Source organism: Chaetura pelagica, unplaced genomic scaffold (assembly GCF_000747805.2).
Source record: "Chaetura pelagica isolate M959 unplaced genomic scaffold, ChaPel_1.0 scaffold85, whole genome shotgun sequence".
NCBI lineage: Eukaryota > Metazoa > Chordata > Aves > Apodiformes > Apodidae > Chaetura > Chaetura pelagica.
Window position 1 is genome coordinate 2,432,873 of NW_009953505.1, and position 11,186 is coordinate 2,444,058.

An 11,186-nucleotide genomic window follows, 5' to 3' on the forward strand; every position below is an offset into this window, starting at 1 on the left:
GAAGCTGTGTTCAAGTACCTAAATTGACAGGGGAGCGAAATTAAAAATTTGCTTCTTCCTTTAACTCTTATGCACTCTGTGATGGGGCTATCCATCAAGAATGAGCTATCTGAGGACTGATCACAATTCTGGCACAATGTAATTACTGAACCAGAAGCATTGTATTATGTAGCATGAAATGAAATAGCAACTTTGCCTTCCATATTATGGAACAGTTGACTAATGATGGAGTGTTGCAATTAGAAAATATTGGAGTAACAAGGCAAGGTATTCCACGGTCTGCTAGTGTGCAGAATGTAACTACTGATAGTGTGAAGTAGGGAAATTAGAAACAGTAAAACTGTAATAGAAAATAACAATAATATTCTTAATAAACTGTAAAAGGAGAGAATGGAAGTGTCCTCTAAAATAGCTCAAACATTGAGGGAACGTGTAGTGCATTGGGGCAGGACCTGTGGTGGGTGTGGGCAGGACCTGGGCTCAGTATTGAGGGGACCTCAGGCAAGTTTGGGCAGGGCCTGGGCTCAACATTGAGGGGACCTGTGGTGGGTTTTGGCAGGACATGGGATCAGCTGAGATGGTGATGCTCACCCACTCAGATACCCCTGCCCTGAAAGGATGTTGAGGGGCCCATGGGGGAGCAAGAGCTGGCCTTTCTCATTGGATCTGCCTACAGGTACCAAGCAGGAGCATCCCCTGGATCAGGGGGGACAGAGCACAGAATCCTGTTGACATGGAGCTGCCTTGTGGTACACCCCAGCCATGGCCAGAGGAGCTCAGCTGGGAGCTGAGACCACTCTTGCAGAGACCAACAAGCTCTTGGAGCAATTAAATGCTGAACTGGCCCAGTGGCAAGGGATGGTGAAGGCCTGAAAATGGAACCCTCCATCAGGAGCACCCTCACCCCTCTCCACCAGGATGGAGGTGCAGGAAGGAGCAGCTAGGGGCCAGAGTGCAGCCCTGGCAACTTGGAGAAGAGCCTTCCTGCTCTCTGAGTTGACAAACAGCTCCACAGATGTGGAGTCAGCTCCTGGCAACCCCCTCAGCCATGGCCAGAGAGGGTGCTACTGAGAGCTCACCCCCTATCATCCAGACGTCCCAAGCAGAACTCCTCTGGCTGTTGTTAGGACACTTTTAAGTGTTAGCCAGTGTACCTCCAAACTGCATAGTAAGAACACCTGGAGGCACTCTGCTTCTCTTTGTTAATGTCTTAGCCAGAAACAAATCGGTGAGACCCAGCACTAGTAGTGAGAAACACTCTGAAACAGCCTTTATTTCACTTCTGTTCTTTGGCCTTCTGGCCCTAACTACTGGCTAGAAAGCCCCTGATGGAGCAGTGTACTTAGGGACATTTAGGAAAGTCCCAGTGCATGTTGCTGCTGCAGCACAGGAAACCACATGCCATGCCCGGAGTGACTGAGCCTGTTGCCTTCTGCTGCTGCTCTTCAGTCTGTGCTTTGCCCCTTGCCTTTCCCATTCATACATACCCAAGGGAGTCCCCAGAGCCATGAAATCTGACATTAGTGCCTCAGACATTACATTGACAAAGCACTTTGCAATTACCACTGGTGGTATTTCCAGTACTCCATTTTTATGTATCACCACCTTCACCCACCTTCTCTCTTACTAAATATTTGACCTTCAACCCTCTCCTTTTTTATTTCCTTCAAATACTTACTTCTTCTTCTGTATGTGTGTATGTGGTTTACTCCTGGTCTTAAACTGTTCCCAGTCTGCAAATGGCAATCATTACTTACAATCACATGCCCTTCTCTTAAAACAGGAATCAAAAATCTCTCCCTCTTTAACAGAGGAACCAAGTTCCTGCGTCCTGACCTTGGTGATGTTTACATGGTCCAAATCTTGCACTTAAGCTTTGCTGTCAGGTTTCCTGGTTGGTACATCAAGCAATTCAAGGCTTAAGAGAGTTCAGATTAGTATTTAAAAATATGACATTTAAATTCAAATTATCACAAAATTACTGTAATTTTCGTATGAAAAAAGCAAGCTTTAAAACTTGCATATTAAACTCCGTATTTTTTTTCTAAATTGTTGAAACTGTATTTTCAATTATTTATAGCCATACTTAATTTCATCTTTCAGTATTTTCCAAGAGGTTTTGTATAACCAAAGGATGCATCATTTCCCTAGGAGGCTGAATTGTTATTAGAAGAAATAATTGCATACAAATCTATTCACACTTTGAGAAGTGTTTGAATCTCTGAAACGATTCAGAACTGGTTCAGATTTATCTATTTATTTTTCCCCTTATATATAGATATTTTTTTAAATTTTTTTTTCAGGTGTGGCCATATAGGTGGCTTCTGTGAGAAGCTCCTAGAAGCTTCTCCCATGTCTGATAGGGCCATTGCTAGCCAACTCCATGACAGACTGGCTGCTTGCCAAGGCTGAGCCCATCAGTGATGATGGTAGCACCTCTGGGATAACACAGTTAGGATGAGGGGGAAAACTGTTGTGTAACAGCAGCCAGACAGAGGAGTGACAATATATGAAAGAAACAGCTCTGCAGACACCAAAGTCAGGGAAGGAGGGGCAGGAGGGACTCCAGGCACGGGAGCAGAGATTTCCCTGCAGCCTTTGACAAAGACCATGGTGAAGGCACCTGCAGCCCGTGACAAAGACCATGGTGAAGGCATCTGCAGCCCATGGAAATTAACAGTAGAGCAGATGGATGCCCAAAGGATGCTATTATTCCATGGGAAGCTCACACTGGAACAGGTTTCTGGCAGGACCTGCAGAACCATGGAGAGAGGAGCCTATGCTGGAGCAGGTTTGCTGGCAGGACTTGCGACCCCACAGGGGACCCATGCTAGAGCAGTCTGTTCCTGAAGGAATGCTCCCCATAGAAGGGACCCACACTAAAACAGTGGGTGATTAACTTCAATCTGTAGTAAGGACTCAATTTGAAGAAGTTAATGAACAGAAGGAGTGTCTCCCAAAGGAGCAACCCCATGCTGGAGCAGAGGAAGAGTGAGAGGAATCCTCCCCTGAGGAGGAAAGAGCAGCAAAAGCATGTGATGAACTGACTGCAACCCCCATTCCCTGTCCTCTTGTGTAACTGTGGTGAAGGAGGTAGAGAAATCGGCAATAAAGTTAAGCTCAAGAACAAGAGAGGGGTGGGGAAGGTGTTTTAAGGTTTGGTTTTATTTCTCACTACCCTACTCTGATTTTGATTGGCAATGAATTGATTTCTCTGAGTCAAGACTGTTCTGCCTATGATGGTAAATGATGAGTGATCTCCCTGTTTGTACCTTGACCCACAAGCCTTTAATCCTATTTTGCTCCTTTCTGTCCAGCTGCGGAGGGGAGTGATAGGGTGGCTTTGCTGTGCATCTGGAGTCCAGCCAATGTCAACCCACCACATAAAGGAAGAAGAATCTGATACACTTCTCTCTAACTGGTTTGTGTCTCTATCCTTTCTTCCTTTCTCAAGTAAAAGCTGGTTGGTTTAAATCCTACTCTGAAGTGTCTCATCTGATTTACTACACAGGGAATAATGGCACCAGCAACTTGAAGGTGCTGCAGTGCTAAGTATCCAAGTTTCTCTTCATATGTAGCCCTGTTTCTCTGTGAAAAAACAGCCTCAAGTGAAATTTTTGATTGTTTTAGTCAAATTTATTTCCACTGTAGAAGCACACTTGTCTCAGTAATAAAAAAATAACATTTTATTTGCAGAATAAAAGTAATCCTGTAGTGGTATAAATATATTTACTTGCACAAGAATCCATGTAAGTCACTCTACCTATATTCAGACTCACTATTCTCATAATCCTAAGTTTCAAGATGGAGTCAACAAAAGATAGTTATTTGCAGAAAGATAAGAAATATGAAGCTGGGCTCAGTTGGGATTTAAAAATATATGAAATAATAATTTAAAAAAACCCCAAACAACAAGCTTTCTATTATTTTAAATGATTTAATTGCTTATGAAAAATACTGAGAGCCTTCAGCACTGACCATATCCATTTGTCTAACTAAAACATACTATATAAGGTCAGCCACAGAAACCGCTTCTGGCTGCCCACAGACATGACCTCAGTGCTGGCCAAGCAGAGGCATGTTAGTGAGCAAGCTCAGTGCTCCTTAGTCTGCTCAGCCTCTGTCTCTCCACTCCTGAAGACTCCCAGCTACTGTCTTTCTAGGAACAAACCAAGTCTATCAACTCAGGGAGCCATCCCAGACTCACCAGACAGTATGCGTGATCAATCAGTAAGTCCATGTGCTACATTAAGACAGCTGCTATATATTACTAATGACCTGGTGGAACCAACAGTCCAGCTTATAGTAGATATGGCTGACCTGTAACTTTACCTAGTAGTAACACTTCATGCAAAAGAAAGAATACTATTTTCTGCACTCCCATTCAGTTCATGCCATGGAACAACTGTAAATACAACTGCAGTGAATTCAACTTGTACTTTAACTTTTCGATAGTTCTTAAACACTTTTTCCAATTGTGCGGGTAGAAAACACCAAAAAGGGGAAATTAAGCTTAATGAATCAATCACCTAATTACTCTGTGCTATTGTGTTCTAACTTATATACTGTGTGGGCTATCATCAGCACTATGCCCTCACAACATATGTTATTCTGCTCCTTCCTTACTGTTGGTGCAGTGAAAAAAGTACAAGGTTTAGCCTTGATTCTTCTCAATGATTCTAAGGGGAGGACACCAAACTAATACAACACAATACTGAAGACAAGAAAACATAACATTTAGTCCTGACACACGGAAAAACAATTTCCCACAAAAGCTCACTTACGCAGACACACGGGCATATTGAGCAATGTTCCTTTTTTTTTTCTTTTTCAATTTAACATCAACATTCAACTCTGAACAGAAGAATGTTAAACCTCTAGAACAGTTTCAGTATTAAGAACTAACTGTATTTTTCAAACACCAAAATACTAATGTTGACACTTCAGTCAAGACGTTCACTGCAAGTGACCCTCTCTCTGAATTCGAAGGCGCTCCTTCTCCACTTGCAAGCGTTCCTTCTCAATCTGCAGCTTCTCCGACTCAAACTTGAGGAACTGCAGCCTCTCTTTCTCTAACTGCAAACGTTCTTTTTCAAGTTTTAACTTCTCAGTTTCTAGATCTAGAGGCTGCATGATGGGTTTTTCTGTTTGGGTGAGGTCATTCTCCAGGGCAGGTTTCTCAGCATGCAGAGTCTCTAACCTGAGTTTCTCCCACTCAATCTGCAGTCGCTCTTTCTCAATCTGCAGTCTCTCTCGCTCCAAGTCGACGTGCCGCAACCGTTCCTTTTCAATCTGCAGGCGCTCCTTCTCCACTTGCAACCTTTCCGCTTCAATATCTAGTCGCTGCTTCTCCAGCTCCACCTTCTGCTTCTCCAGATTTATAAGCAAGTGAGAATCTTCATAGGCTAGCCTAGCTTGTGCAGAGCTCAGATTTCCAAACTCTTCAATGTGAGGGAAGTCTGGTAGATCATTCTCCTTTTTCGAATCTGGCAAAACTGATGACAAAATTTCTTCTTCTTCCTCAATAGGGAACTGCAGAGAGGAACGTGATAGATAAGAATTACATTCCAGTCTTTATGCCAGAATGAATTTGTTACACACAGCTGAAAAGAACATACTGTGTTCTTTCTCTTAAAAGCTATGCAGAACTGTTTAACTTGCATGCTGTGAAATAACCATGTCAGATCAAAAGACTGTTTTATGCTGTTACCCAGGTAAACATGCTTTAACTGCAAGTTAATATCTAGCAATGAAAAGGGAAAATCAGCTTGTCAGTGGATATGCACTGGATATCCACTGGATGCAGTGGATGAGCATACAGCAATTACTGCACATGAGTTATTACAGAGCATTCAGAACCACTGACAGAAAACTGGATCTAAAAGAGTCTTTGTTGTTCTTACTTTTCATATAGCTGAGTGACATTTATGAAAGCCACCAGGAATTAGCTGAGACTAATCATTTATCAGAGCAGCTAGATCCATTGCCTATGTGGTATGTAAACTAAGCCAGCCTTCCCTAATTTAAGGATTCCACTTCTAAAAGACGTTTCAAATCCTCCTAACCCTTTAAACTGTATTAAGTGGATCAATAAACCAAACAAAATTCAGCCAATTTTGTATGACCACATTTGCCAGAAAGCTATTTATGGCCCAGATGACTAGGCTAGGACCAATGCTCTTGGTGGACTGTAAAAAATAATGAATTATAGCCTTTATGTGCTACAAATTCATAGTACACATGGAATAACTGTCTCCCACAAAGTATGCTGCAAGAGAAAGGCAAACTGAGGAAGAAAAAGGTTCAGAAGGTCCTAAAACAATGAGAGCCACTACAAGTCCTCTGATTAGAGAAGACAGACACTGTTATTCAGCAGTTGTCAGACAGTAGTCTTGTTACCATTTAATAGCTTATGCTGATTTGTTCCAGCACACATCTCAACTAAGACAGGAGTTGCTCCCCCTCCAAAAAAACTAAACCAAACTTGTTTGAGTACCTCTTTTTGAAATGAGACGTATATATTTGTACAGGCACAATAAAACTATTTAAACTTTCAACCTGACTCCAGCTGGCTGCCTACCCCAAGACAGTCACGGTACTACTAGAAGTAACAACCTTTCTACAAGAACCACAGCTACTTGTCAAATTTTCACTAAAATTCTGACAGAGAGGAATGGCTGAATGACTTATTCCAAGTAGTATTTTCATCTCCTGGGGTTTAATGTTAAGAAATGCAAACAGTATTCTATTTCTTTCTATACCTGCAGGTAAGATATACTTTAATTTGATAAACAGATGCATTTCTCTTCTCTGTTCACCCACCCAGATAGTCTAAGTATTAAAATAATCAGATTCCTTCAACAGCATATTTTCATTCTACTGACTGAACCAATTCTTATCTCTGGTACATACAAATGGAAAATACATGTGCAAATACACACTCAAAGTTGAGGGATACCAATTTAATAATCAACATCCAAGCCCTTACATACAATTGCAAGTTGCTGGATTGGAATACCACCTCTCTGAAACATATTTGTTTCTAGTTTCTTTAATTCACACATTCAGAAAAAAAAGAAACAGATGCTATGAGAAACACAGCAAAAAGCCTCATGCTGAAATGAAACTAAGGCCATATTGTGTATAGCTAATGTATGTCAGTCACTCACTTCAAAATTCTGCGGATCCTCCTCTTCCTCTTCTACTTTGATTTCTGTTAAAGATCCACCAGCTTCTCTGAAGTCAGTGATATTTTGCCATTCAAAACTAGATTCAATTGCAAAACCAATTTTCTCATCCATGTCTTCATTGAGGGAGTCATCTAAATTGGATGAAGGAAGGTGAAACCCAGCACCTACTACTTTGATGTTTGCATTCAGACGTTTTCTCTTCATGAGTGCTCTCCAGTCTAGGTATCGCCTTTTCACTTCTGTCCCTGTTCTTTGCTCTCCTTCACCTACAGCATTTACACACTCCGCTATTTCCTCCCAAGCTTTCCGTTTCATCTCATTAATTGTTGTATTAAGTTGCTTTGAAAAGAGCACGTCTCTCCTTTTTCTGATTTCCTTAAGGAGAGTCTGAGTTTCCTGAACACTAAAATTGCTTTTTCTTTTTCTTTTTAATTGTTTCATTTTTTCCAGCTTTAACCTAATAATGTCACCACAGTAGACAACAGAGATGATCTGTCACTAATCGGTTATTAATACAAATAAAACATATAAGCCAATGAAAGCCGAGCTCAGTTCTTGTGAAGTGAATTTTCTCTTCACTTTGTAGTATTTTCCTATTTGTCAGGCCTCCTAAGGAAAAAGAGCAGACAACATAAATCTCCAAGGTGTACACGGTATATTTTCATTTAATGAATTTGACTCCTAAGTCATCACTTAAGGAATGCTTTTTTTGAACTGATTGTTCTTTTGATACAAGAAAAACATTCTGTTAAACTCTGAATATAAAGTAGCTATAGACACCTTCTCTAATCTCCTATGAATTATAAACCCATTCATATATCCATGTCATGAACCGTTAAGGTTGACTTGATATTTCCATTACAAAAATACAGCTATTTTCCTTCAACTCTTAAAGAGTTTTGCCACACGCTGAAATCTGACATACACATTTCAGTTTGAATGCTAAATTATTTCCAAAAGAAGCTAAAATTGTTATACCATTACTTAAAAAACATGAAATGTTTAGGGAACTGAAATTCCTGAAACATCTTACATGAGACACCCTTCCCATTAAAAACAACAACAAAAAACACCACAAACAAACAAACAAAAAAACCCAATGCTAGATTAATATGGAAAGTTGAAGTTTTAGAGGCTCTTCTGACTTATCTTAATCACAAAAAAAAAAAAAAAAAAAAAGAAAAGAAAGAAAAGAAATGCTGCTGTATGCGAGAAAATAAATACTAGTTCAAACAAACGGCATGCATCAGAGATGTTTCATCAGGAAATAGATTTAGGAAGAAGTCGCTACACGCCCATGGTAAAGACCTCTTCTTTCTTCTCACACTGCAAAAGCCCTCATATCAGATGTGTGATGGCAGGTTGAAAGTGCATCCAGTCCTCTACCCTCAGCACTTGCTGGTCCTGTGCCCGATATCAAAGAGAAAGGTAAACCCCACAATATTACCTGGCAGATTGTGCCCAACTCTGTACAAGAAGTATCTATTTTGACAGTGAGAAACAGGGACTTACTGCAGTGATGAATATATCCTAGGCCATAATACAAAAAAAAAAAACCCAAACGCAACCCAACCAAACAAAAAACCACACCACAAACCAAAAACCTGAAAGCAGAGACTGAGAATAAAAAATGGTTCTTGGTCACAGACTGCTTGGTAATGGTCCAACTTAGGATTTAAACTTCCTTTGGTACCATGTTACCTATCATTTTACGTAAGTTTGAAAAGGCTCTATATCAAGTTCACTATACTTAGTTAAAATATCCACATCCGCATATTACACAAAAAAAAGCAGCAAAGCCTATTTTAAAGCCCATAACCACTACTTTCCAACTGGTAAGGACATCTTACATTTTCTAAATCTTTCATTTTAGAAAGTATATTGCCTTATTAGGATATTGGGAAGAATTTCTATACTGAAAGTAGCCAGGCACTGAAACAGGCTGCCCAGAAAGGTGGCTGAATCACCATCCTTGGAGGTATTCAAGAAACACATAGATGTGGCACTTCAGGGCATGCTCTAGTGACTGAGGTTGTGAGGTTTTTTTGTCGGTGTTTTTTGTTGGAAGGCGCGTGGTACGTTGTGTTTGTTTGTGTTTGTTGTTTTTTTTTTCTGATGGTTGGACTCAGTGATCTCAGAGGTCCTTTCCAACCATGACAATTCTGTGATTAAAGACAATTCCTTTCTTATTAATATAAATTTAATTGTCTTAACAGAATGTTGACTCCCAGGGTCAGATTAACCCCACAGGGAAACTGTTTACATTTCTGATGTATAAACTAAAAAGTATTATTATGTAAATAAAGCTGAGGTTTGGGATATTCTGTTTTCTGACACTGCCAGATGATCTCTAAAATGCAGAAAAATGAACTGTTACATGCTCAGGATATACAGGTAACAGATATGGTAATATGCTAGGATTTTAGGTAGTTGCAGGGGAAAAAAAGAAAAATCACCATTTTGAAAAGTGTGATTTACAAAAACATGAGGTAGAGTATGTTTGAGTTTTGCTTCCATATGAAGTCTAAAACATTAAATGCATGCACTAAAAAAAAACAACAAACAACAAACAGTAGACAGACATTACAGAACCATAACAGCTCCACATTTTACTGTCTTTATCAGAGGATTCCACAACAAATAATATTTGCTGAGTGCACTAACTGGGAAGAGGGGCAGGTTCACTCAGAAAAAGTATGTGGGGATAAGAGCAAAGGTGAAAAAAAAATCTTACACCATTATGAAGGTAAGAAAAGGTATTTGCAAGAAAAAAAATAAAAAATCATTCTCAACTCTACAACCAAAAGCACCTCACCAAACACACTGGTGAGGTGACAAGAAATGGAATAGCAACAGTCTGCTCAAGCAGCAGATAAATCCCTGGGAAATACCAGAAGACACAAACAGGGACCAGCCTTGCACCCATTATATGGCATGGGGCTATGCACATGTAAAATGAGTATTTTCACAGTTTGGGTGGAAATGCCAAGTGATGGCTAGAAAAAAAGAAACCACTTCCAATCACATGATAACAGAAAGATTTCATGGGTCTTCCAGAAAAGATGGCAACACAGAGCTGCAAGTCAGAGGCTGCCCTGTATGGCCAGAAACAACCTATGGTCATGAAGGTCCTCATCACTGGACTAAAAAAACCCACAAAATATGAATTTAAACAAGTATTGAAACTAAACTGAACACACCATAAACCCACAGAACACACACACACAGAATAACTTTGATGTATGTAATGACAGAGGCACCCACATTCTGCCTCTATGTCAGAACAACAAAAAAAAATTCCCACAAATGCCACAAAACATGCATGCAAAAAACAAAAAAAAACCCCATGCATTCACCAGGATTGAAGGCCTGTTGTTTTAGCAACAAACTTGAATTGCTCTCAAGAAAAATCATTACCCTTTTTTTGAAGGATGATGTCATGATAGATTGACCTTTTAAAAAAAACCAAACAACTTCCAGTGCTTATGATTGAAGAAAAAAACAACCTTTCAATCAGGAGGACCTGCTAGTTTGTTGTGTTTGGGTTTTTTTTTTTAAATAAAATGTGAGAGCCTGAGGATCTCTGCATGATAATAAAGCCTCAGGCTTTCTGGAAAACTTTGTATGTGATTCATGCTGGATGGCTACCTTAGCTTGGACCAACTTTTGCTTTTGTACTAAAAGAGGCTTTAGGAGGATCTGGGTGCTCCTGAACAAGCCACCAAACGGACAGTCCTCCCTGAAAGGAGCTTGAGGTTTGTGCACCTGAAAAGACAAGCACTAAAGGGAACCAACACCACCGAAAAGCGTAACTGAACAAAGCGGAGAGGAGGTACCGAGGATGGAAAGCAGCAGCGGATTCAGGCTGTTGAATCCACAGATTCAAGAGTCCCCTTCCCCTGCAATAGCAACGGCCATGAACGGGAGAAAACCTGCCCTGCCAGCAGGGCGTGTCCGGAGGGCGCGACGGGCACACCCTGGGGAGGCGGTTGGTCC

General features: G+C 40.5%; 1 protein-coding gene across 1 annotated transcript; it reads right to left on the reverse strand.

Moving 5' to 3' along the window:
* Window positions 1-4,956: 4,956 nt before the first annotated feature.
* MSANTD4 (Myb/SANT-like DNA-binding domain containing 4 with coiled-coils) lies at window positions 4,957-7,798 on the reverse strand. Its single transcript, XM_009999384.1, has 2 exons — window positions 7,170-7,798; window positions 4,957-5,532 (listed from the first exon to the last, which is right to left on the reverse strand). Exons 1-2 carry the CDS (start codon window positions 7,629-7,631, stop codon window positions 4,957-4,959), a joined length of 1,038 nt encoding a protein of 345 aa, XP_009997686.1. The 5' UTR covers window positions 7,632-7,798.
* Window positions 7,799-11,186: the final 3,388 nt, after the last annotated feature.